We start from the raw sequence: 27,205 nt of genomic DNA, 5'->3' as shown, positions 1-27,205 counted from the left end.
AAATCTGTTTTGATTGTCATTTATTTAAAAAGAAATAAGCATTTCCCATAGGCTCTCAAGGAGAAACTACTGTAATTTTGTTCTTACATAATTTTGTATTGTTTTTTAATTGTGTCTAACATATTTCTCAGAGGCCCAACCCTGCTATGATGAAACTGTCTGATAATTAAACAAAACACAACAAACAAAAAACACCACCAAAGGGGGAAAAAAGAAACCTTGAAAAGCTTGAAGTCGACCTGTAGTCATTCTATTTATATGTAGACAGCATACAGAAATAAGTGAGTCACATGGACATATTATTATTGTCATAATACGTTCTTCTCACACTGGAAATAACTTTCTTTCTGTGCTGCACTTCACATTTTCTTCCTGCTTCTTTCCTGTGTATCTTTAGCTATTCCCACTGGTCAATTGGTCTGAGTACAATACAAAAAAAAAAAAAGAAAAAAGTAATAAAGAAGCAAAGTTTAAAGAAATGTACCTCAGGAACATTTTGGCTCTTTCCTTGCCGTGAAATTTTAGCTGTTATCAATCACTGCATAACTCAATGTCGGCTCTAGCTCTTGCTTATTGGGCCTAAGAGTCCTGGCTTGTTGAAAGGTTCCAGAGGCTTTGAGGTACCTCCACCACTTGGCAGTGTCCAGTGCGGCGGGCCTCAGCCGAGAGTCGCGACTTAATCACTTTGAAGTTAGCCAGAGCTCACTTTTCTGAATCTAAACTGCTAAGACAATGTGAGGCTGTGGGTGCTGGTCCCACAGGCCCGACTGGGGAGTTCTGCACTCTTCTTTAGAGGAACTGGGATATGAATAGCTTCGAGGGCAGCAGAATACTGTGATGGGATTTTCCACTTCTGATGATGGCAAAGCAGCTTGTTGCTGAGTAACTCTCCTACAATGAAAAGTTAGAAGATCTCTTTGAAGACATCAGAGAAATACCAAGGCAGTGAGGATGTGAGGGGCCAAAATCCTGGAAAGAAAGGACGCATAAAGAGATGAAGCTATTAGTACCATTTTCCCCGTAAGGCATTTACCAAGTGGCAAACAGCAGCAGCGAAATAAAGTTGAGCAGAGCTTCCAGCATTGACTGTCAATGGAGTTCAAGGCCCGCCAAGGAGAGGAGGCCAGGTAAACGCTCCAAGCTCTCAGTTCGGATTCCCAAAGGGGGACACCTTAGTAGGAGGGGTGAACTATTTCTTGCAAAGACCAAAGCCCGGCCTCCAATCTGCTCAGTCCCTGATTGGGTCAGATATACTGCCACCTCTGATTATCTGCAAGAAGCAAAAGCTAATCTTTTCTGGAAGATGATAATATCCAGAGCCTCAAATTATTTACAGTTCTTCATCTACAAAATCAGATAGTCAAACAAAGTTGCCTTGTATACCAGGAGGCAAAACAAAATGGCCAATAAACAAGAGAAGAAAATTTGTAATAGAAACCGGCTTGTAGAGCTTCTGCGGGTTAGAATTAACCAGAGAGGGATTTTAAAATATATTGGGACTCGTTCAAGAAATTAGATGACAAGATGGAACCAAATGGAAAGACTAGACACAGCTGAATAGAGGATTCATGAGTGAGAATGGCCACAGTGAAGAACAATGAGAAAAGAAGAAAGGAAAACACAGTAAAACATAGGAAATTTATGGGACATGCTGAAGGAGATTGTGTTTAAAACAGTTTCTAGAAACAGAGGCCTGACCCTAGGATGACATTTTCTGCCTCAGTAAAAGCAAAAAACAAGCAAAGGAGGAAGAAAATTTGAAAAGCGTAAAGTTCACCTGTAGTAGTCTGTTAATGTGTAGACAGCATAAAAGAGGAGAGGAAAAAGAGAATGTGACAGAAGCAATATTTGAAGTTGTAATGGTTGAGAACTTGACAACACTGACTAAAATCTGCAAATCACAGATTTAAGAAAGGCTATGACTCCCAAGCAGGAAAAGTACAAAGGAAACCACAGCTAAGTGCATCATGGTAACGCTGCTGAAAACCAAAGATAAAAAAATCTTGAAATCATTCAAAGAGCGGCAAGTCAATAATTCTAAAGAAGCACCAACAAAACCGACATCTGTCATCATAGTGGAAGTCCACGTACAATAAACGCAGTGTCAAAGTGTGAAGGCTCAGAACTACTGGCCTAGAATTCTATGCCCAGTGAAAATCTCCTCCTCAGCTGACATCAAAGAAAGGCATTTTCATACACCAAACCAGAAAATGTATCCCCATTAGATTTCCACTTAGTAAAATACTGAAGGGCATTCTTTGGGCAGAAGTAAAATGATCTCAGGTGAAGTCAGAGCTGCAGGAAGAAAGAGAGAACAGCAGGAAAGGTAAATACCGGAATAAATGTAAATCTAAAGGTAAATATGTGAGTCAGTGCAACGTGTGTGAAAACAATAAACATAATGAGTTGTGGGTTTTAAAATACAAAGAGAATTAAAATATAAAATAACCATAGCTCCTTCCACCCTACCTCCCACAAAAGGCAGGAGGGAATTAAAATTAAAGTGTCCTTGCATGGCCATCTTTGAATTGTCCTGGAAGTGGGAAAGTACTACTTTATAGCAAATTCTAATAAGTGAAGGATACATGTTTGTAAACTCTAGGGTAGAGATTATATGAATAAATTCATGGGGAGGTGTAGAATAATTAAAAGACTTCACAAATTTAAAAGAAGGCGAGAAGAAAGGGAGAAAGGATAATGAGACACGTGAGACCAGTAACAATCAAATAATATAACATGGTAGATCTAAATCCAAGTATATCAGCAAAGTCAAATTTACCAGAGTGTCTGTGTTTATAGGACAGAAACCTGTAGCCAGGTTACAAAGAGCAAAGACATTTGTGTGAAGTGACTCATGTTACGCATATCTTCAAAATACCAACATTGATGAGGAAAACTTAAAACTTATAATGCAATGGCATTCGTGGCAAACAGGTTAATGGATGTTAATTAAACGAGCCCTTAAGATTACTCAAGGCACAAAATTTTAAATACTGTGAAACTGTATAGCCCATATAGGAAAGAAATTTGATAGTGGGTTTCTCAAATAATCTTAAAACAATAATCCTAAATAATACTAAACATATATGACATAACCAGTAATGACTTACGGAGCTGAAAGAAACTTTCTAACTTCTTAATAATAAGCCCATTTTAATCAACCATGCTACAAGTCTGACTCGTCTTTCTCTTATCTCTATAGAAAAGGACATCACCAATCCATTGCCAGTTTAAGAGGAGACAAATGAGGATGAAGCCAAAATACGTAAGAAAACAAGTATGCTCAAGCGTGTCAGGCAATGAATAATAGATATTATGTTATTTGTCTGGATTTTGTGATGTTTGTAGAATTTATCAACTTATTTACATTTTTAACACCGTGATTTCGAAATCTAATATTTTTCTAAATCTTTTAAAACAGCCACATTTCTGCCCAACTTTGCATTCATAATTTTACTTGTTTTTTCTTAAAAAGCATCCTCCGGGACACCTGTGTGGCTCAGTTATTCAGCGTCTGCCTTCGGCTCAGGTCATGATCCCAGGGTCCTGGGATGGAGCCCCGCATCGGGCTCCCTGCTCAGCAGGGAGCCTGCTTCTCTCTCTCTCCCTCTGACTGCTGCTCCCCTTACCTGTGCTCTCCTGCTGTCTGTCAAACAAATAAATAAAATCTTCAAAAAAAAAAAAAAAAAAGGGAGATGAACATGATTCACAAACCATAATCCAGCCTTTCAGGTTCTCTCAGTAGGACCTACCAGAATTCATTCATTTCTTTACTCCTTCCTTCATGTTTCCATCCACTCATGTATTGAACACTTACCAAGCCTCTACTGCAGGTTAGGAATGGTTTTAGTATCAGAGAATATGCTACTGAATGAGATAGCCTCCCGCTTTGGGGAGGGTTCTATTTCTAGTGGTAGAAGACAGAAAATAAACAAGTGAGCAAATAAATGAACAAAAGAATTCTCAAGAAAACAATACTGGATGATATTTACCTAAGAAAAATGAAGACATTCATCCATACAAAATCCTATGTGAACATTGATGACAACTTTGTTTATAATCACCCAAACTCAAAAACAACCCTAATGCCAGCTGACTGAAGGAGAGATAAGCCAACTGGTATACCCACGCAGTGGAACACTACCCAGCAACAAGTAGGAATGGGTTCCTGATACACACAACAATGGGAGCTGAAAGAAGCCAGACTTAATCAACTATACACTGTATAATGTCGTTCATACGCTATTTTGGAAAAGATCAGTGGGTTTTGGGAGCTGAGGGTGAAGGAAGGGGACAGACCACACAAGGACATGATAGTATCTGGGGTGGTGGATGTTCTGCATCCAGACTCTAGTGGTGGTGGTTACCTACTGCATAAGTTTGTCAAAATTCAGAGAAATGTACACCTAAAAGTTTACTGTACGTAAGTTACACCTCAATCATCCTGAAAAAAGAAACTGGATGATGGAGCAGTGTTGGTCATTCCTTTAGAATGAATGGCCAATGAAGACCTTCCTTAGAAAGTGATATTTATTTATTTTTTTAGAGGGCGTAGAGGAGCAGGGGGAGAGGGAGAGAGAATCCCAAGCAGACTCCAAGCCCATACAAGACCCCAATGTTGGGCTCAATCTCGTGACCCTGAGATCATGACCGGAGCCGAAATCAAGTGTCAGGCTCTTAACTGACTCAGCCACCAAGACACCCCTATAGAAAGTTATATTTACTGTGTAAAATGAACTAGCAGCCTCTTAGAGGTTCCTAGACAAATCAGATCATTTCAGGTAGCAGCAAATATCAGACACTAATCAGCAGAATTTCAAAGATGACTGTAAGAAACAGAATCCCTTGTTCCATGACTGGGAGGTAGAAAGAGAGGAATGGAGAATTTTTTTTTCTTTTATTCTGCAGAACATGTGTTTTAATTAAGAGAGAATTTATGCAAACCCTACACACCAGGAGGATTTACAAGTGCAAAAATGCTAATTTAGTCTATTTTTCAAAGGATGTTATTGACAAGCACAGTTCAAAAAACTCACCAGGAAGCCATTTCAGGCTGTTCAGTATGTTTCACGATCAAGTTTGTGCTTTTTTTCCTTTCTGCCTCCATGCATATTAAGTTGCCAGGAATGATACTTAATTAATCACACGTAAGTTTAACACTTTCGAAGATAATGTGTGAGAGACAAGGTCAAAATCCTTTTCTGCCCTTCTGTCCACAGTGCTCCAGTTGAAAGAGCCTTGCTGGGAAACTCCACTTCCGCTGCACCTGCCCTCTGGGCACCCCAGAGTCTGCCAGCAGCCGTGGCAGATCCATCACCCTGAAGAAACACAAGATGAGTTTCCTTCCAGAGAGGCAGTATGCCTCAGAACAATCATACTATCGAGAAGTGACGAACTGGTGACTCAGGTAAGCCCCTCCAACAGAGGGACTTTCTGGAAAAGATTCTTTACAAGAAATTAAATTGTCCTCTCTTGTGCGAAAGTGCCCATCTCCTTGAAATCAATGAAGCTGGGCCTCTAGAACATTAGAGGAGCCTCCGGCATCACTGGGGTGACCTCCTTAGGAGGGCACCACTTTGGGGCTACTCAGGTTATCCTCCCTCAGAACAGTAGGGTTTGGAATCAGAAGCTCCCACTGTCCAGGGAAATGGAATCAGACTCTGTGTTTTGATGGTGCGTAAAGAAAAGCTTCCAGTTCCCCTGAACGCACTAGGACTTAAAATGAGGAGAGCAGGAGTACAGTCTGACTGTACTCTGAATCTGCTGTGACAAGGCCAAATTCCATCTTTTGGTCTCTGTCAAACAAGGGTTTGAATTTTAAGATGACTTCTACTTGTCACTGCTCAAACATCAACCAAGCTGTGGTTATCGTCCTCTTACTAGATGTACGGTAGGCTCGGGTGTCACAGAAGGCACAGACCCCAAGGAGCTTCCCACATGATTAAGGACATAGAAAACACATCTGCACAAAGGACCCAGTAATACAATGCGGGACAGATTGGGTATTTCATAGTACAGGCAAAAACATCTTGAGAATGGGAAAAATCAGTGAAAGCAAAAGGTCAGGGAATGCTTCATGGAGAAGAGACCTGAACTGTGCCTTCAATGACTCACAGGATTTGGACAGAGGGAGGGAATGGAAGCCAGCTCTTAAGGAGAGGGAAATAAAGTCAGAGAGGGGAGAAGTCAGAAGGCACATGTGGAAGCAACGAGAAGGGTTTAGCTAGAGGGGCGCCTGAGTGGTTCAGTCGGTTAAGTGTCCAACCCTTGATTTCTGCTCCATGATCTCAGGGTTGTGGGATCAAGCCCCCTATTGTTGGGCTCCATGCTGGGTCTGGAGCCTGCTTAAGATTTTCTCTCCTGGGATGCCTGGGTGGCTCAGTCAGTTAAGTGTCCGCCTTCGGCTCAGGTCATGATCCCAGCGTCCTCGGATCGAGTCCTGCATTGGGCTCCTTGCTCGGCGGAGAGCCTGCTTCTCCCTCTGCCTCTGCCTACTACTCTGTCTGCCCGTGCTCGCGCTCTCTCTTTCTCTCTCTAACAAATAAATAAATAAAATCTTTTTTTTTTTTTTTTAAAGATTTTATTTATTTATTTGACAGAGAGAAATCACAAGTAGATGGAGAGGCAGGCAGAGAGAGAGAGGGAAGCAGGTTCCCTGCTGAGCAGAGAGCCCGATGCGGGACTCGATCCCAGGACCCTGAGATCGTGACCTGAGCCGAAGGCAGCGGCTTAACCCACTGAGCCACCCAGGCGCCCCAATAAATAAAATCTTAAAAAAAAAATTCTCTCTCCTTTCCCTCTGCCCCTCCTCACTGCCCCACCCCCACCCCGATCGCACACCTGTGCTCTGTCTCTCTCTCTCTAAAAATAAAAAAAAAAAAGGATTTTAGCTGCAACAGTGTGTTCTGGCAAGCCTTGGGATAGGAAGATAGAAAGACAGACTGGCAGATGGAAGAGGACCCAGCACAAGAAAATGGAAGGATCAGAGAGAAGTTCGTAAAGCAGACCTGGAAGTTGAACTGCACATGTATTCTTCAGAAGGTCTCAAACCCTCATCAGTGGGATGTCCCAATCCCCCAAGTCTGTAACTGGGATTGTGTTAGGCTGCCTGGTTTCTCCCCTCTTCAGTTTTGGTATCTTCTGATAGAAGATATTTGACAGACAGGAATAGCCCGTGCAGCTAGTTCAACTAGTTCTGTCCAACAGAACTCTCTGCCATGATGGAAATGTCCTGTATCTGCACTGTCCAGTAGAGTCACATGTAGTTACTGAGCCTTTGACACGTGGCTGGTGTGACTGGAGAACAGAATTTTTAGTGTTACTTGGTTAGGGGCTAAGAAGCCTGAGATGGCAGGAAAGGCCGAAAGTCCATTAGCTCATAAATTCCTTGCAATTAATTCAAAGAATCTATGAAGTTTACGTAAATGCAACTCTTTCCTCTTTCTTTATACACTGCCAATCACAAGGCAGGGGAAGATGTATGAATAGTATTTTCCATGAAATCAAGGAAGGATCACAATTCTAGTGTAAGTCCTCTATCCATCTGCCTTTAAGATTCATTTGGCCAGTTCCATTCCAGCAGAACCTGAAGCAGGCACAGTATAACTTGGGCACTATAGGCTGTCAACATTAAATCTAGTTTTAAACTTTACATTTATTGGAAAAGAAGACAGAAATTCTCCCAACCCTTCTCCAGGTGAGGGCCCAATTTTGGTCTTAAATTCCATTTACGTAACACTGAGGCACCTAGTACGGAAATGGGCATCTCATAGGAAAGACCAGTATATAGAAAGTATATCCATCCATCCAATCATTGTCCATCCTTCTACCCATCCACTCATCCAACCACCTGTCTTTTCATCTGTCCGTCCATCCACACATCGTCATCCCCTGAATGCATTCACGGAAGGGTTTTTCTCACATTGACTCAAACAGGGAGAGCTTCACAGAGAGGAAGAGATAAGCTGGTGACTGTATGAGACATTTTAAAGAATATGCTTTCTGATGAATTCTGAAAAAGGAGAGGAAGAATGAGAAGAAAAGTATGGTTTGAGAATGAGAAGAAGAAAGTATGATTAAAAGTAATTAATCCACCAGTGTTTACTGATCACGCACTTGGTGCCAAGGAATCGTGTGAGGAGATAGAATCGTGTGGAAGACAGAAGAATACATAAGAAATTTCCACCCTCAGCATCCTTTTTTTTTTTTTTTTAAGATTTTATTTGACAGAGAGAGAGAGTGGGTGCACACAAGCAGGGGGAACAGCAGGCAGAGGGAGAGAGAGAAGCAGGCCCCCCCACTGAAGAGGGAGCTCGATGTGGCGCTTGATCTCAGGACCCTGGAATCATGACCTGAGCTGAAGGCAGAGGCTTACCCGACAGAGCCACCCAGGCGCCCCTGCCCTCAGCATTAATAACCTACTTGAAAAGTTAATGCAGTGAATATATGAAAGGCTAAAAAGAGACAAATGAGTGAAATACTTCCAAAGAGCAAAATGGAAGAAGTCATAAGGTAATTCATGTCTCAGATAATAAGCTTTATGTTTGGGGGAGTGCTAGGAACTTGGGGCTAGAATGGTCCAACTTAGGGTTTTAAGGAGGAAGATTGAACCATATTCTGAAAGATAGGCAAGATGATAGATAAGAAAAAATTTGGAGGGACCTTAGAAATCATCGGGCTCAACTCTCTTTACAGATGATTCAACTTAAGGTCAGAGAGCTAAGTGACTCAATCCGACTCCTTTCAATGGGAAGTAATGGCATCAGATAGCCTAAAATGCAGGACAATTGATGCTCATTCCAAGCCTGTAGGTCACATGGGGAGTAGCGTCTTCTATGCAGGGAAGGAGAACGCGGTCTGGAGAGTGGGCGGGACACAGCATCAGCAAAGGAAGCGGAGCCAGGAATTCAGTATGCGCTATGAGGACATCGGTGCGTGTCCAGGGGAAGAAAGCATGGAAGGAGGCGGAGGGCAGGGACCAGAAGTGAAGGCCTTGAATGTAAATCTGCAATTAGCCAACTGTGTGAAACCCAGCGTTCTGGTTTCTGGGACTGCCTTGAAGTCTCCCTCTGACACGGTGGCAGCAGCATAAACTTTTCCAGAAAACTGTTATTCCCATCATAGTAACAAAGATTCAAGTTGGTCTGCGGCGAGGGAGGACTGCAGCGGGGAGGTGGGGATGAGTCCCGGCACTGCAGGTGAGCCTACGGGGGGCAGGGAGGCCTGACCCCACTGCCCTTCCCACCTCGGCACCCCCGAGGCTGTAGATTGAGGGTGGGGGCTGGTCATCCAGTCTGGAGGGTCTGCTGGTTCACCCTTCTACCACCCCGTCCAATACAGGCTAGCACTTTAGGAAACTCTTTGACGATGCTTACTAAACAAATATGTGCCCCCTGTGATGCAGCAGGTCCATTCCCTGGCTCAAACCCAAGAGAAATAAACACGTATGTTCCCCAAAAGTCATGAGTAAGAACACCCAGAGTGGGTTATTATGGACACAACCCAATGTCCATCAGTATTCGAATGGACACAGAAACGGAGGCATATTCCTACGGCAGGATACCACACAAGAGTTAAGAAGAAACCATTGTCGTGCGCACCCACACGGGTGACTCTCTCAGACATGATAAGCATAAGAACCATGATGCCCTTCATATGCAGTTAAAGAACGGGCAGAAATAATCTGTGTTAACTGAACTCCGAAGAGTGACTGCTCCTCTCTGGGGGTGGCCATTCACTGGAACGAGGCGCAGAAGAAACTCCTGGGGGGCCGGAAGTGGACTGTATCTCCATCTGGGTGGCGGTTATGTGGTTACGAAGACATAAGTAAAAACCCCATTGAGCTACACACTTGTTCACTTTACTGTACATAGATAGTAACTTGTTGAGAAAAATGGAGTATGTGTGTCTCTGTGATTGCCCTGCCATCCTCGTGAGGTTACTGTAAGACCCTGATAGCTCTTAAAAATGAGATTCAACAGATAAGTACAGGTTTACATGATTTAACTAGCTCACTACTTAACTCTGGTTGAAATTGATTACACGCACTACCTGTGATTCACGGGACTCGTCAGCTTTTTGAAACCTCAGCAAAGCACAGAAGGTTAGATACAGGGATGCTTCTAGTAGGGGAAGGACACGTAGGAACTCTAAACTTGCTGAGAACACACGGGAGCTGGCAAATGCTGTACCCGGGCTTTGGAAAGAGCCTTTCTGCCCACAGGGAACTCCGTCTGCTCGGCAACTCGGGAAGGGGTCCCCTGCAGCTGCCTCTTTACATTCTGCAGCCTCGCCTTCCTCTCTGTCCCCCACCCAGCCCCAAGAAGCCAGTAAACACCCTCCACACCACTGTACCCACCAGTCCAGAGTCCAGAATCTTACCCCCGCATCAGGAAAATCCACCGCTATCCTGAGATGCCCTTAGCATCTGTGGAATGAGCTATGGACCTTCTGCCTGCTCCAGAGTCCGCCTGGCCCGGAACAACCGGCGAGGCTGCCTGTGGCCACGAGTACCTGGTGGGCCAAAGCTGGGAATGGAGGAAGCCCCTCCGGCCGGTACGATGTGCAGACCTTGCCTCAGGGCTCTTGTTTTTCCATCTTTGAAAATGAACAGTGTACTTCAGGCAGCTAAGTATAAACATGTGTCTATAAATACTGATAACACTATCTTTATTCGGCCGTTACTTGACAAAGCCAGATCACCGGGGGACTGTTTGCTCCTCTATAAAATGAAAATCCACTACCGTGTTAAAATGTGGGAGTTTTCTCCAGAGCATAAACTTTCGAGAGCTGCTTCTATGCCTTTCCTGGTACATGCTCAGATCCTCATACATCTTTCACAGCATCACATACAGAGCATTTTCAAATCAAAGCTTAAGAGTCTCTCGTTCATTGTTCTAGTTTTTCTTAATTTGACCGTATGCCCCGGGATGTTTCTGGAGTCTAGACATTACTGGGTCCAGTTTCTAGAGCTCAGAAACATGTTAGATCCGGGCAGCAATGTGGGCCAACAACCTGCAGATATTTCCCGACTGGCTCACTCAAGCAAGTGTTTTTTTACAAAATAGATGCTTGGTACATGTTCGAGGAATGATTGTGAATCTTTAAGAATGAATAAATGTGAATTTTTAACCAACACGTTCACACAAGAAATGCAGTTCACAGATACGAGTGTTGCCCAGAAAGAAATGCTGGACTCCCTCCCCTACCGACCCCCCTTCCCCAAAGGCACTGTATGTGCAAGTACATCAATAAAGATATTAAAATTCAAAATCAAACTTGAATGGAACTTTCTCAAGGGGGAAAAAATCCACATAATGCTTGATTTCACTGAAGGGACACTTACAAAAACCAGCTTTCTGGTTACAGAGAGCCAAATACAGAATCAGCTATGAGAAAAGTTCAATGGTCCGAGGAAACTAAATTTCAAAGAAATGCTGCTTATTTTCTCCTCTTGTTTATTTCTGAAAGAATATTTTGAGGAAGAAATTCAGTGGGACTTTTCTGTTCTCTGAAGCCTTTGAATTATTTCTAAGAAATGTTTGCCTGGGGTTTAAACTCTATTAGGTGTGATTTTTTTTTTTTTTTCTCACCAATTAATGTTGCAGGGAGGGAGAGGGTAGGAAAAAGCAATGCTAAACTGTTTTGCCTCCAGAAAATACATGTCAATCTTACGCTCAGAGATTTTTTTTTTCATTTGTCCCCTTTTGTCCCACGACCCCCCTCACTTTCCTTTCTTAAGCCGATGTGTCAAAATCAAGAAGGAATCCCCAGAACAACGTGCCTGGAAGGGAATCTGAGTTTGAGTGAAACTTCCCTTTGTGCAAACAGCTCTGCCTGCCCCAAGCGGGTGGCTCATTTCCCAAGGCATCTGCTACCCTCAGAGAGAAGGTGACTTTCTTCCGGAACTCACCTGTCCGCCGAGAGAGCCGTGAGCGTGAAGACAGACACCCCCACCGAGGTGAGCTGTATGAACGGGATCAGTTTGCAGCCGATCCTGCCGAACAGCCACCTGTCGGCCAGGTACCGGCTGGCGTCCACGGGAGCGCACGTTACCAGGAGGAGCAGGTCTCCCAAGGCCAGACTGGAGATGAACAGGTTGGGCACGTTCCGCATGGCCTTCACCGTACAGAAGATCTTGATCAGCGTGACGTTGCCGATGAGGCCTATCAGGATGATGACCCCATAGACGGCCGGGATGACATAGAAGACCCCTGGGTGGAACCAGTCGTCGTTCACGGGTAGATCTGCACTGTGATTGGAGACGTTGCAGTACAAGAAGTGCTCCACTTCCAAGTTCAAAAGCAAGCAATCATTCAGAGCCATCCTCTGGGCTCCTTCCCACCTGAAAAGGGCTCTCAGGTGCTGTTGCTTAACTCTGATTTTGTAGTTGGGCGAAGATGAGGCTAAAATCGAGGCTGGGCTCTTTATCTTCCTTGACACAGATACTCTGAGGACACATGCACTGTGGCATTCGGAAGGGTCTGGCGTTATTTGGATGCTGGTCTTGCCCTGGTCCTCACATGGCCAATGGAATACATGTCTAAATTCAGTAAGTCACAACCAAACGACAACAAAAAGTCAGCCGGAATTAAACCCACTCTGTATCAACTCCTTCTACCTCCATTCGAGGCTGAGTCTCTCTGGCTGCAGTTTACTAGGAACTTTTGGCTGGCTCTTTTCATACAGCATGTCCTATCCTTCCTGATATTTCGAACCTGAAGGTTTAAAGTGGGTAGGAAAAAAACTGCACTGAGAAGCCCTCCAATCCTCTGGGCAGGATGCTGTGCACGTCACTGACTTCACCAGCAAACAGCAGCGGCGCTGAGCCGGGGCTCTGCGGGGGAAACGGGGCTACTTATAGACAGAGAATGCCAGCCCCCTGCTGGACGCTTCCATCACTGCCCGGCAGCCGGCTCTTCCCAGACGGGAACCGGCCCGCAGACTCCATCCCGCAGATGTCTGGGCCTCTCATTTCGGATGTGGCCCCCTCTGAAAGGCACTGCAAACCTTGCTCATGCTGAGCCCGAGAACCCAGATAGAACTCACAGCCCCATTTCTCATCTCTTCCAGTACGTTAGAATGGCATGTTCAAGTTGCTATAAAATGCGCTCTGGATCTGAATTAAATGCACACGGACGCCCGCGGAATGCCCATGTGGGAGCTGTCGACCGGCCTTCCCCAGGGCTCTTTGAAGGCGGCCGGCTGCTGAAGGAAAAAAATGGGCCAAGGGATTTGTGCCTTAAACCTTCAGTAACTGACATCTGGGAGGGCCGAAGCAGAATACACACACACACACACACACACGCACGCACACGCACACGCACACACGCTTTTCCCCACAGGCCGTTATTGTTCCCTTTACCAGGGAGAAATAAAATCGGGAGCCGGCTGCATTCTCAAATCTCAAAGATCAGTAGTCTTTTCCAGAAAAATGGGATTTTTCTCACTGGACCTAAAAATTACATCAACTGGCATTGTGATGCAGTTCCTCGCAATTTTTTATCGACCGCCTGCCATGTCTTGTAGCGACTGTCCTCTTAAGCCCTGAGTGGGAAATGAACTGAAAAGGGCTTACGGAGAGAATACCAAGGAATGGGGGAATGCGAAGACAGAACTCAGAGTGGCCTGGGGGCCAGAAAAGGCTCTGCCGAGGAGGTAACGAGTTTTGAGTTTGGACCTTTAGCCAACAACTCACACAGACGTGATGAGGGTTTATCTTCAAGACTTCGGAGGAGGCTTCTCTCCCGGGAATATCACAGGAAGCCAGTTACTGACGGGTCCTGCCATTGAAGGTTTGGCTTTTTGGGATCCATAAGGAGTCGAGAAGCTTGCACGCACTTAGCACCAGGCCAGAGGCCACCCAAAAAGCCTCCAAGCTTGTTGTCATGGTAATTTCCAACGGCCTGTGACAACACTGAGATGCCCGCCACGCTCTTCCACAAATCCGAAGGGCTTGTGCTCCCCTCAGCCGGCCGTAGAGAGTCTGACTGCGCATGCCTGGAGTGGGAAGAGCTGCTCAGTATCACCGGTAACGAGTCAATAACCACGAGCCTGGTAGTGTTCATTACTTGTTAGCACTATACCTTCATAATGCTCTCTATGGCTTTGGGGCTTCCATCTGGCCTTCTTCACCTACTGCCCTGACAAATGACGTAGGCAAATTAAAGGACTTGGTGTCTTCAACTTCAAGCTCCTAATCTGAAAAGAGGGGATAATTTGGGAAGTTCACTGAAAATATCCATGTTAAGATTTCACAGCGGTTGGCACATAGGAAGTGCTCAATTAATATTAGCTGCTCTTACTATAAACTGTTGTTGTTGTGATTGAGAGAGATTAGTGTTGTGTGTTTACTCTGGAAAAGCCCAATAAAGTCAGAAGAGAGATCGACCTTGCATTAATTGGCAGAAGGGCCTACTCATACAGGTGAGTCAGCAGCTCCTCCATTAACTTGAAAGACATTGATCCCACGTCTGCCAGTTTTCACGCACCATGCAAGAGCCTGAGAAAAACAATATGAAAATACAGGTTCTTACGAGATCCGTCATGATCCCGGCTACTCTGGCTCATAGTCACAGGACCTGGTTTCAAAGAATAATGCAAGAAGGGTTTTCATATAGATTTTGCAAATGCTTCTGTTTGTTTTATACTGAATTAATAACTTTGCTTCTTGAAATTGCTATGGTGGCTTTCTTCTCTGGTCATTTACCTTTCTTCCTCTCAATGACGATGACTGCTTCTAGCATTGTTTTTGGTCATCATAACTGGAGGGACAGCCTCGTGTGAATTACACCAAAACTCAGAGGAATTCGCCACTTGTGGACTGGGAGAATCAGTGAGTTGTCAGACCACCCGGAGTTGTCCTGAAGATTTCAAAACTGGCACCTGGCTATAATATTATATTAAACCAGCTATCTTTGGGCCTTTTGACCTTCTGAAAAATTCCTTGAGTATTGTTTTAACAGAAATAAACTCCATCTTTAAAAAAAAAAAAAAAAAAAAAGTGGCAGCAATTCAGAACCCATTCCCTTCCCAGAATGAAGCCACTACCTTTTCTCCAGAGGTGACATTTGATCTTAAAGGTTGAGTTACTGTGTGGCAAGACCTCTTGAACAAAGAAAATAGTATGTGCCTAGAACAGAGGCATAAGAGAAAGAGCATGGCAGTGGGCAGGGGACAGCTTTAGGTCTGGGAAAGTCACCTGGATTGGAAGAGAGGGGTGGATGAACGAGCTAGAGGCAGGTTTGGGTGACGTCATGATAGATCATGTATTCTTGTTAGGCTTGGTTCAGAGAACATATTTTTGGTTGAGAAAGAGGACTCCTAGAGGGGCACCTGGGTGGCTCAGTCAGTTAAGCATCTGCCTTCAGCTTAAGTCATGATCCCGCAGGCCTGAGATCAAGCCCCGCACCAGGATCCCTGCTCCCTGGAAAGTCTGCTCCTCTCTCCCCCTCTGCATCCCGTTCCCCCTCTGCATCCCGTGCCCCCTCTGTGTGCTCTCTAGCTTTATCTCTCTGTGTCAAATAAATAAATAAATAAATAAATAAAATCTTTTTAAAAAGGAGGACTCCTGGATGTTGTTTCTCTGTCTTTAGACATCCCAGGATGCTGAGTCGTCCTTACTTCTTAATTCCAACTGAGCCAGAAGTGTTTCTTCCCAAGTAAGTTAAGCAGATGCTGGTAGATTCTGATGTCTCCCAGCTGGTGTTAGCCTTACATGTTCCGTGGCACTGTAGGCTGTTCTAATCATATTTGAGCAGTAAAGATGTACTGAGGTACAACACCTCATGTTTTCCTGGCACAAGGATGTTTACAAAAGCTAATTAGAAAATTTTGATGTCATTTCAACTAATTAGCTGTAATGACTCTCTCCATCCCTACCATTATGTGTCACCTTCTGGCAGATCACCAGACATACTCAGACATTTGCTTAGCATTTCATTTGATGGTGAACATGAGATGCTTTTGATTTATGAAAATAACACAGAACAAATATAAGACAAAGTCCCTGTCCCCAGGGACTTGTTTCCAGATAGGACTGAAGTGTGACTCAGCATCCTTTCTTATGTGTCAGGACAGGGTGTCACTTCTATTTCAGTCGAGACAGTCACATTTTCCATTCTTCCAGAAAAATGCGTTTCCCATGGGACTTGAATATGGGGGTGGAGGCAGTGATTTGGTAGAATTTGGGAGGACGCTTGGACTTGACAAGGCTAAAGAGAGTGGAGACAGTCTCTTCCTACCAGCTGTGCGCCTAGCGGTTTGTCTTCCAGGAGTTGGCATTCTTGGTGGAATGACAATCTGTGACAATACACAGATAAGACAGAGTAATTCTAGAGTAGGTAGAATTTACAGGTGGAGCCAGAGTAAAGAGGAGGAAATGCTTTGGGTCTTTTTAAGAGACAGCCTGCCTGGAACAAAGGTTTGGAGGGGACTCATTTATGAGAAATAAAGGAGATTGGATCTGCTGGGGAAGACTGTATTTAAGACTTCAGTTTGGACTTTAGTCTGTAAGACACTGGTTCTTAAAAAATGATGAAGACTGCCTGGGGTGCTTCTTAAAAATATAGATTCTGAGACTCTACCCAAGACCTACTGAGTCAGAATCTCTAGAGGTGAAACACAAGAATCAGTATTTTTCATGACATCTGCAGGGGATTTGAGCACTGTCCTATGCTGGAGACTAGTGATGCTGGTGGTGTGAGATCCAGAAAGCCTGGCAATCGGACAGCACTTGTGTTTTCCCCCTTTGTGGAGGAAGAAGGTGAGTGAGGAAGCACATTTAGGAGAGGGTTGCTATGAGCCCTTGCTACTGAGTGTGGCCCTGGAGCCAGCAGTATTGGTATCACCCAGGAGCTCGTTAGAAATACAGAGCCTCAGGCACCGCCCCAGCCCTCCTGGATCAGAATCTGCATTTTAACAAGATCCTCAGGTTTTCATGTGGACATTGTAATAGTCTGAGAAGTGATGATCTAAATGTTAGGGAGATATGGCAGAAAGCGTTAATTTAAGAAACCAGGGCAGGAAGTGGGGACAGAGAGGAAACTGAAATCTCAAATTCAGAACGGAGCCAGCAATTGGACCAATCTGAAGCTAATGAAGAGCTACGGAACTGAGGCTTTTTGATGTCCCTGATAGTGGCTGGGAACCCTCCCAGACTGAGCGGCAGATGAGCTCTTTTTGACACAATACAGGGGCAAGAAGGTCATTACAAATATAGGGAAAATAGGCAACAAAGAAGCCAAAGGCGGTGAATTTTTCTCGATAGGCTCATGACTCCTAGAATAAAGAGCAAAGGCAAGGAAGAAGCTACTGTGGAGAAAAATGCTAAATCTGGGGAAAGTAAGGAAGTCAACAGAAATGAGAACTGAAGTCTGAAGTCAAAGAGGTAAATAATTAAGAGGACTTCCTGAGAACTAGCACACTGAATGTCGAGTAGTACAATGTATAGAAAAGGACTTGCCAAGAATCAAGTAAAGTCAGGGTTCAAGGACAAGGTCATGTGGTGAAAGTCAGTGGATACTGAACATAACTTCAATGTCATTCAGTGGCAGCACCACGGAGAAGCTGCTGAAAGTTGCAGCAACCCTTGCTTGAGAAGAATCAGAGATGTCACATTTTAGTGCGGCAGCAAGAACAAAAGAGACAGGTGACTATAACCAGATCGTGAAAGGTTGGGATTGTTTCAAGTTCCCTTCTCTTTTCTTAGCATTCTGTGACTTTTCATGGGGCTTGGAAACTTGGAAGAGCAATGGGGGGAGTCTTCTGAAAGAAAGCCAAGTTTCACTTTGAGCCACATGAAACTATGGGAGGAAATGCGGTTTCCCAGAGAAAGCCTAGGGTAGAAAATCAAACTTCCAGTCGGAGTCACATCTAAGAGGGCACCTGGTGTGGTAGTTTGAAAATATATCTATCAGTTCTTGGTACTTTTTCCCTCAAGAGGTGAAGATTAATTTCCCTTCCCATGAGTGTGAGCTGCACTAAGGGACTGGCCTCTAACAAACAGAACGAGGCAGCAATGATAGTGCGTCCCTTCCAAAATTAGAAGACAAAGGATGTCGCAGCTTCCTCTGTGCACGCTCTCTGAATCACTTGCTCTGAAGGAAGTCAGCCACTGTGTCGTGAGGACAAATGGCCCTATAGATAGGTGCATTGGGTGAGGCCTCCTGTTTACGGCTATGTGTGTCTTGGAATTGGATCCTCCAGCCCCAGTCGAGCCTTCAGATGACTACAGCCCTGGCTGCCATCTTGACTGCAACCTCCAGAGATGCTTAGAGCCAGAACCACCCAGTGAAGCTACAGCCAAATTCCTGACCCATGGAGACTGTGAGTTAATAAATGCCTTTCCTTTCACTCCACTGTGTTACAGTCATTTGTTATGCAGCAATAGGTAATACCTGGTAAGTAGAATGGAGGAAGAAGGTGAGAAAAGAAAAACACCAAAAAGATAAAACAAAACAAAACAGAAAAGAAATACCAGAGAAGGCAAGTGCTAGAAACCTGAATTGAACCTCGAGTGGTGAGGCAGAGTATGAGGGGGGAAAAAAGTACGATTGAACCTAGGAGAGTTATGGAGACTAAAATCCACTTGTTATTCAGTAACACCAAAGCTTCTTTTCTGGATGAAATAGATGGATTTTTAAAATATTGTGAATGAGCTGATCTTTCTTATCTAGCCACCATGTACCTGGAAATTAGACAACTAATATTCCATTCCCCTCTTTGCTGTGAGCTTGGGAAAATCAAATTAATTCAGTGAGCATTATTTGCCACTGAACTGTTCTGTGCCATTAATTCTCTCTCCGTTAGATACAGGGGCATTTTCCCCTTACCTATAACTCCAGGATGACCTGAGGTATTAGTACCACCCAGTGGCACCCAATGCAGTGGACAGTGGCAGCTTCCTTCAGTGGCAGCTTCCTTCTACCCTCAGCCATCTCTCTTTCCACCTATTTCTTCCTTTCTTCCAGGAGAATCCAATCAGTATAGCCCCCAAATCCCTAAAACACAACCCTGTATTATCCCCCCCCCCCCATAACAGATCTGATGAGATAAATATTACTGGGCAGGATTCCTTTTTAAACATTTTATTTTGAAATAACTTTAGGTTTACAGAAATTTGCAATAATGGTATGAAGAGTCCTCATATACCCTTTCCCCAGTTTCCTCTATTGTCGGTGTCTACAAAACTAAGAAATTAACATGGGTACAGTAAGACTATCTGAACTACAGACTTTATTCAGATCGCACCAGTCTATCACTGTCATTCTCTGTTCCAGGATCCAGTTCAAGATGTCACACTCTATTCAGTCCTTAGGATTCTTTAATTTCCTCTTTTCTATGACACTTTCTCCAGCTTTCTTGTTTCTCATGACCTTGACACTTTAGAAGAGCACTCACGAGTCAGGTATTGGGTAGAGCATGCCTCCATTTGGGTTTGTCTGATGTCTTTTCATTATAAGACAGGAAAGAGAAACCACAGAGTGTAGGTGCTCTTCTCATCACATTGTATCTGAGAGTATGTCTTTGTTGCTGCTGTAACAAATTACCATGAATTTAGTGGCTAAAAGTGACAGAAATTTATCCTCTTATCATTCTGAAGGCCAGAAGTCTGAAATGAGTCTTACAGGGCTAAAATCAATGTTGGCAGGCCTGCTTCCTTTGGAAGGCTCCAGGGAGAATTGTTCCTTGTTTCTGCCGGCCTCTGGAGGCTCCCAGCATTCTTTGGCAGTGGACTGGAGTGGTACAGCACTCTAGTCTCTACTTCTGTCATCATGTTGCATTCTCTTCTTCCATAGCCAGATCTCTCTCTGCCTCCCTCTTATAAGGCAAGCAGAAGAAGCAGCAGGCAGAGGAAGAAGAGAAGCAGATTCCCCATGAGCAGGGAGCCCAATGCAGGAGTTGATCCCAGGATCCCAGGATCATGATCTGAGCCAAAGGCAGACACAACCAACTGAGCCACTCAGCGCCCCTATAAGGACTCTTAAGATTACATTGGGCTCACCCAGATAATCCAGGATAATTTCCCCATCTCAACTGCAACTGCAAGGTCCCTTTTGTCACATAAGGTTTGCCATATAACACAGTCACAGGATCCAGGGATCGGAACCTGGATATCATTGGGGGCCATTATTCAGCCTACCACAGGCTATGTCATATCTACATGACTTATCAGTGGTGATGTTAACCTTGATCACTTAGTTAAGGTGGGTACCTATCAGGATTCTCCACTGTAGAGTTATTATTTGGGGGAAAGGTTCCTTTTGGTGACCAGAAGTGTGACTGTGCTCAGATCTGAAGTAATGACGTTGATACCATGTAGCCATTCAACACCACTTACATGAAGTGCCCTACCCCACCAGACCCAGTTCAAGGCTCTGCAATGGCCCCTACTCTCAGGGAGCCAACTGCCTAATGAGGACAACATTTTCAATTTCTTAAAGCTAATTTGTAAACATAAACAAGCTTTCATTTTAAATAATCCGGACACTGCTTGGGTGATGACCCTCGATTATAGAGAGTTTCAGGTCATGTGAAAATGGTAACTAATTTTCTTATTGTTTCTGAAATACAGTTGGACTTTATATGATTATTTCCCACTATTACAAGCTCCCTTGGATTTTCTTCCCGAAGGTGGAGTATTATCTCAAAGGCAAACCAATAAAAATGCCATCAGGTTTCTCATGAGAAAGACTAGTTTTTATTATGTTTCCAGCCAGCTTTATGGGACAGAAAAAGTTGGGACTCTGGGTACTCGCATAACTAAAGTGAATTTCCACCCCTCACATTTCACCCTTTTTCTTTGGCCTGTAAAATGATACACCATGTTCTTCTCTAAGGAAGATGCAAGGAAACAGGATTACCCATAGATTTTTCTCCAGACGCCACTGTAGCTCTTCAAACGCAGAGTGGTTCGATGGGAACTCATCACCCAGTATAAAAACTCGGTTATTTTTACTGCTTGGAGGAGGTTCGCCTTAAATTAACTCCAAGTCATGTCTGAAATATATATGCCACCCCAGGTTCTTCAAGTCACGTGCTCATGAAATAGAACTGAGAAGTACACAGGAGTTTATCAGTCACATACTGCAGAATTCAAACTTCCCCTTGACCTACCACAATGTATCAGAGGCAGAGGCCTATTCAAACTGCTTATTAGCTGCGTGGCTTTGATGAGATCACTTAAATTCTCTATGCTTCCATGTTTCTTCATATAGAAAAGGGATTTAGATGGCATTAAAGTCTTCCAGCTCTATCTCAGAGAGTTGTTGCAGATTCAAATGAAGTAACAAATAGGAAGGCACTTAGTAAGGTATAAATTCCTAAACAATTTCAAGTTACTGCATAGTAAATTACTGGTAATTTTTGAGGTGTGATAATAGTATTCTAGTTATGTTTTTTTAAAGTCCATGTCTTTTAGAGCAGGGATGGAGCAGCTTATCAAACTTTTTCTTAGAGGGCAAATAGTAAATATTTTGGGCTTTATGTCCCATAGGGTCTCTGGGAAATGGCAACAGACAAGAGGTAAGTGAATGGGCATGGCTGCATTCCAGTAAACCTCACTGATAAAACAGGAAGTTGATCCATGGGCCAGAGTTTGTGAACTTCTGTTTCAAAGAAATTTACTCAAATACTTAGGGATGGAATGATATGAGAGCCTGGATTTGCTTCAAAATCATATGGGAAGTGGAGAAGTGGTCTACATCAATCTGGGGGCCCAAGATTGAAGTGCCATGGAGCGCCCATGATTTGGGATGGAACTGACTTCAGATTGGCCAGCGGATGGTCAGCCTAGGAAAACACCTCTTTAATGCAGTGGGGAAAGGGACTGATTTGCTTTTTTTTTTTTTTTTACCACCTTCTCTCTCTGTCATCCTTTCTCATTCCTCCCCACAGCTGTATTAATGCATTTTAAATTCTGCTTCTGTCCTACAGAAGCTGAAAGAGTGCGATCCATTTTTAGTCCAAATTCTTTTCCAAGTAGATGTAATAAAGGGGCTCTCTATCATGGGGTCAGAGAGACTAGATATGGCTTTGCCTACATCCTTATTTTCCTATATGAGTTATATGAGCTCAAATGATTATTCTAGACCCTTATGCAAAAATTCTAGAGAGTGCCTTCTCATACTTCACTGGCAATTAACAATCCCCCTAACTCGAAAGCTACTATACCAGCATTCACCTTTTTGTTTCTTTTAGCCAGTTTTCCTTTCCTTTTCCTTACTTTACTCAATTAATAATAATTAATAATAATCCTTAAATTCCTTAAGTTGCTAGTTAATGAGTGATCCTGGATTTATGGGAAGGAGTGAGGACAGAAGATATGTAATAGAGCTAATAGTGATTCGGATGCTTTTTACAGATGAGGGCACACGCTAAGAGGAGGGGAAGCAAGTTGCCTGAACTTACATGGGCTAGGAAGTGTGTTCTGATAACTGGGTACTTAAGCATGCCTCTCAGGGGACAAAGGGTAGAACTGAAAAGACTTCGAGGTTCTCCTAGGAGGTGAAATTGACAGACAGGAAGAAGGAAAAAGTCTGCTGAAATACAAGTGAGTAGAAACTAGGGATAAAAAATTAGGGAGCTGAAAAACAAATGGGAAAAAACACAGAGTCCAGCAGCTGTGGTCTCTGTTTCTTCCTCAGCAATGGCGTCCTGTATTTTTTGTTTTCCTCTTTTTCTTTTCTTTTTGTTTTGTTTTGTTTTGCCTCTAGGGACATAAACGGGATGCTCAGTTCCTGTCTCATGACTTCAGGCACATTTCTTTAATATCAAAGTAATTTAACGTGTAGAATAGAGAGAAGGGATTCTGCTCACTGGTTCCCAGGCATGAAAGGACCTCAACTGTGCTCCCTCTTTCAGTAAATGAAATGAAACATCTTTATGGAAACATAAAGCAAATTATGCACCATTTTTCTGAAGGCACTGCTATGCTTCCGGATGACTATTTTTTTTTTAAGATTTTATTTTTAAGTAAACTCTAGACTCAACATGGGGCTCAGACTTACAACCCCGAGATCAAGAGTCACAGGCTCTACTGACTGAGACAGCCAGGAGCCCCCGGTTGACTCTTAACCATGAACATTTGCCATTTCTGATCCCATGGCAAAGAGGCTACTTGTAAGATCAGAGCAAGACTTGATGTGTTTTTTATTTCCCCCTCACACACCCTCATCCCTGTCCTAATTCCACTTCTGTATCCTTTTGCCAGCAGTGAGGATGTCCTTTCAAAAGGAATAGCCCTGCCGTTCTACTGCGATGAGAAAGACCTCATTCCAATCATCCAAACATACAATCCTCTTCCTTCACTTGGAAGCTCCATGTTTGATGATTATGATTGACAACAGTCTTTCTCTTTGGGGTCTGTATCATCACTGGAATCGATTTTTAAAATATGGGAGCCTTGCCTTTAAAAAGAGATTGGCCAGACCCCCGCCCCCCCCCCGCCCCCACCCCTGCTGTGAGGCTGCCTTCCGGGTGATGCCTCATTAAGGCCGCAGCAAAGGAAGGCTGGTTGTCAAGCATCCAAAAAATAAAAGAATAGAAAGTTAATAGCTCTAAGCAGGTTGTAGCACATGATGATGTTTATGGGCTTCTAAAGCCCAGAAGAGACTCAGAGTTTGTTTGAGACTCAGTGACTTCGAATGGTCAGAGGAGCAGAACTCAATTAACAATTTTTGAAGACCTTCAATTAAAAAATCATTGAGGTGCAAACAATCAGATCAGAGAATGAATGAGAAGAGACAGCCCAGAAGCAACACACACTGTACTCTGGGAAGAAAAATGCTTTCTACCCTTTCTCAAAAATGAGGATATTCAAAAAGCAGGGCTAACGTTCTTAGACGCAGCTGCAGCCCAGCCTAACCTGGACCATTTGCTCCTGAAATTCTCACTCTAAGCTTGGGGTCCTTTCAAGAGTATTTGTGCATGGGGAGATGTGCAGCAAGGGGACGGGAGTTATTACTAGCCTCTGTTGCCTATTCACTGTGTGAATAAATGCCTCCTTCTCTTTTGATTTTCACCCTCATTAGGTAGGTATGTACCAATATTAGTCCCATCTTAAAGAGGAGGGAACCAAAGTCCAGAGAGATTTTTATTTCTTAATTTTCTTTTTTAATTTTTTTTTTTTTAATTTTTTATTTTTTATAAACATATATTTTTTATATACATATATTTTTATCCCCAGGTCTGTGAATCACCAGGTTTACACACTTCACAGCACTCACCAAATCACATACCCTCCCCAATGTCCATAATCCCACCCTCTTCTCCCCAACCCCCTCCCCCCGGCAACCCTCAGTTTGTTTTGTGAGATTAAGAGTCACTTATGGTTTGTCTCCCTCCCAATCCCATCTTGTTTCATTTATTCTTCTACCCACTTAAGCCTCCATGTTGCATCACCACTTCCTCATATCAGGGAGATCATATGATAGTTGTCTTTCTCTGCTTGACTTATTTCGCTAAGCATGATACGCTCTAGTTCCATCCATGTTGTTGCAAATGGCAAGATTTCATTTCTTTTGATGGCTGCATAGTATTCCATTGTGTATATATACCACATCTTCTTGATCCATTCATCTGTTGATGGACATCTAGGTTCTTTCCATAGTTTGGCTATTGTGGACATTGCTGCTATAAACATTCGGGTGCATGTGTCCCTTTGGATCACTACATTTGTATCTTTAGGGTAAATACCCAATAGTGCAATTGCTGGGTCATAGGGCAGTTCTATTTTCAACATTTTGAGGAACCTCCATGCTGTTTTCCAGAGTGGCTGCACCAGCTTGCATTCCCACCAACAGTGTAGGAGGGTTCCCCTTTCTCCGCATCCTCGCCAGCATCTGTCATTTCCTGACTTGTTGATTTTAGCCATTCTGACTGGTGTGAGGTGATATCTCATTGTGGTTTTGATTTGTATTTCCCTGATGCCGAGTGATATGGAGCACTTTTTCATGTGTCTGTTCGCCATCTGGATGTCTTCTTTGCAGAAATGTCTGTTCATGTCTTCTGCCCATTTCTTGATTGGATTATTTGTTCTTTGGGTGTTGAGTTTGCTAAGTTCTTTATAGATTCTGGACACTAGTCCTTTATCTGATATGTCGTTCGCAAATATCTTCTCCCATTCTGTCAGTTGTCTTTTGATTTTGTTAACTGTTTCCTTTGCTGTGCAAAAGCTTTTGATCTTGATGAAATCCCAGTAGTTCATTTTTTCCCTTGCTTCCCTTGCCTTTTGCGTTGTTCCTAGGAAGATGTTGCTGCGGCAGAGGTCGAAGAGGTTGCTGCCCGTGTTCTCCTCAAGGATTTTGATGGATTCCTTTCGTACATTGAGGTCCTTCATCCATTTTGAGTCTATTTTTGTGTGTGGTGTAAGGAAATGGTCCAATTTCATTTTTCTGCATGTGGCTGTCCAATTTTCCCAGCACCATTTATTGAAAAGGCTGTCTTTTTTCCATTGGACATTCTTTCCTGCTTTGTCGAAGATTAGTTGACCATAGAGTTGAGGGTCTATTTCTGGGCTCTCTATTCTGTTCCATTGATTTATGTGTCTGTTTTTGTGCCAGTACCATGCTGTCTTGATGATGACAGCTTTGTAATAGAGCTTGAAGTCCGGAATTGTGATGCCACCAACGTTGGCTTTCTTTTTCAATATCCCTTTGGCTATTCGAGGTCTTTTCTGGTTCCATATAAATTTTAGAATTATTTGTTCCATTTCTTTGAAAAAGATGGATGGTACTTTGATAGGAATTGCATTAAATGTGTAGATTGCTTTAGGTAGCATAGACATTTTCACAATATTTATTCTTCCAATCCAGGAGCATGGAACATTTTTCCATTTCTTTGTGTCTTCCTCAATTTCTTTCATGAGTACTTTATAGTTTTCTGAGTATAGATTCTGTGTCTCTTTGGTTAGGTTTATTCCTAGGTATCTTATGGTTTTGGATGCAATTGTAAATGGGATTGACTCCTTAATATCTCTTTCTTCTGTCTTGCTGTTGGTGTAGAGAAATGCAACTGATTTCTGTGCATTGATTTTATATCCTGACACTTTACTGAATTCCTGTATAAGTTCTAGCAGTTTTGGAGTGGAGTCTTTTGGGTTTTCCACATATAGTATCATATCATCTGCGAAGAGTGATAATTTGACTTCTTCTTTGCCGATTTGGATGCCTTTAATTTCCTTTTGTTGTCTGATTGCTGAGGCTAGGACCTCTAGTACGATGTTGAATAGCAGTGGTGATAATGGACATCCCTGCCGTGTTCCTGACCTTAGCGGAAAAGCTTTCAGTTTTTCTCCATTGAGAATGATATTTGCGGTGGGTTTTTCATAGATGGCTTTGATGATATTGAGGTATGTGCCCTCTATCCCTACACTTTGAAGAGTTTTGATCAGGAAGGGATGTTGTACTTTGTCAAATGCTTTTTCAGCATCTATTGAGAGTATCATATGGTTCTTGTTCTTACTTTTATTGATGTGTTGTATCACATTGACTGATTTGCGGATGTTGAACCAACCTTGCAGCCCTGGAATAAATCCCACTTGGTCGTGGTGAATAATCTTTTTAATGTACTGTTGAATCCGATTGGCTAGTATTTTGTTGAGTATTTTCGCATCTGTGTTCATCAAGGATATCGGTCTATAGCTCTCTTTTTTGGTGGGATCCTTGTCTGGTTTTGGGATCAAGGTGATGCTGGCCTCATAAAATGAGTTTGGAAGTTTTCCTTCCATTTCTATTTTTTGGAACAGTTTCAGGAGAATAGGAATTAGTTCTTCTTTAAATGTTTGGTAGAATTCCCCCGGGAAGCCGTCTGGCCCTGGGCTTTTGTTTGTTTGGAGATTTTTAATGACTGTTTCAATCTCCTTACTGGTTATGGGTCTGTTCAGGCTTTCTATTTCTTCATGGTTCAGTTGTGGTAGTTTATATGTTTCTAGGAATGCATCCATTTCTTCCAGATTGTCAAATTTGTTGGAGTAGAGTTGCTCATAGTATGTTCTTATAATAGTTTGTATTTCCTTGGTGTTAGTTGTGATCTCTCCTCTTTCATTCATGATTTTATTTATTTGGGTCCTTTCTCTTTTCTTTTTGATAAGTCGGGCCAGGGGTTTATCAATTTTATTAATTCTTTCAAAGAACCAGCTCCTAGTTTCGTTGATTTGTTCTATTGTTTTTTTGGTTTCTATTTCATTGATTTCTGCTCTGATCTTTAT

General features: G+C 43.2%; 1 protein-coding gene across 1 annotated transcript in view; it reads right to left on the bottom strand.

Moving 5' to 3' along the window:
• The window catches only part of GRPR (gastrin releasing peptide receptor), a 275,794-nt gene that overhangs the window by 23,360 nt on the left and 225,229 nt on the right, over positions 1-27,205 (bottom strand). Inside the window, exon 5 of the mRNA XM_059157743.1 lies at positions 11,912-14,199. Within this exon, the coding sequence (XP_059013726.1) occupies positions 11,912-12,324 (413 nt within the window). The 5' untranslated portion in view covers positions 12,325-14,199. The remainder of the gene's footprint in view (positions 1-11,911; positions 14,200-27,205) is intronic.

The sequence above is a fragment of the Mustela lutreola genome, chromosome X (assembly GCF_030435805.1).
Source record: "Mustela lutreola isolate mMusLut2 chromosome X, mMusLut2.pri, whole genome shotgun sequence".
Lineage (NCBI taxonomy): Eukaryota > Metazoa > Chordata > Mammalia > Carnivora > Mustelidae > Mustela > Mustela lutreola.
The sequence above is the reverse complement of the archived record's forward strand: the minus strand, read 5'-3'. Positions and strand labels throughout refer to the sequence as shown.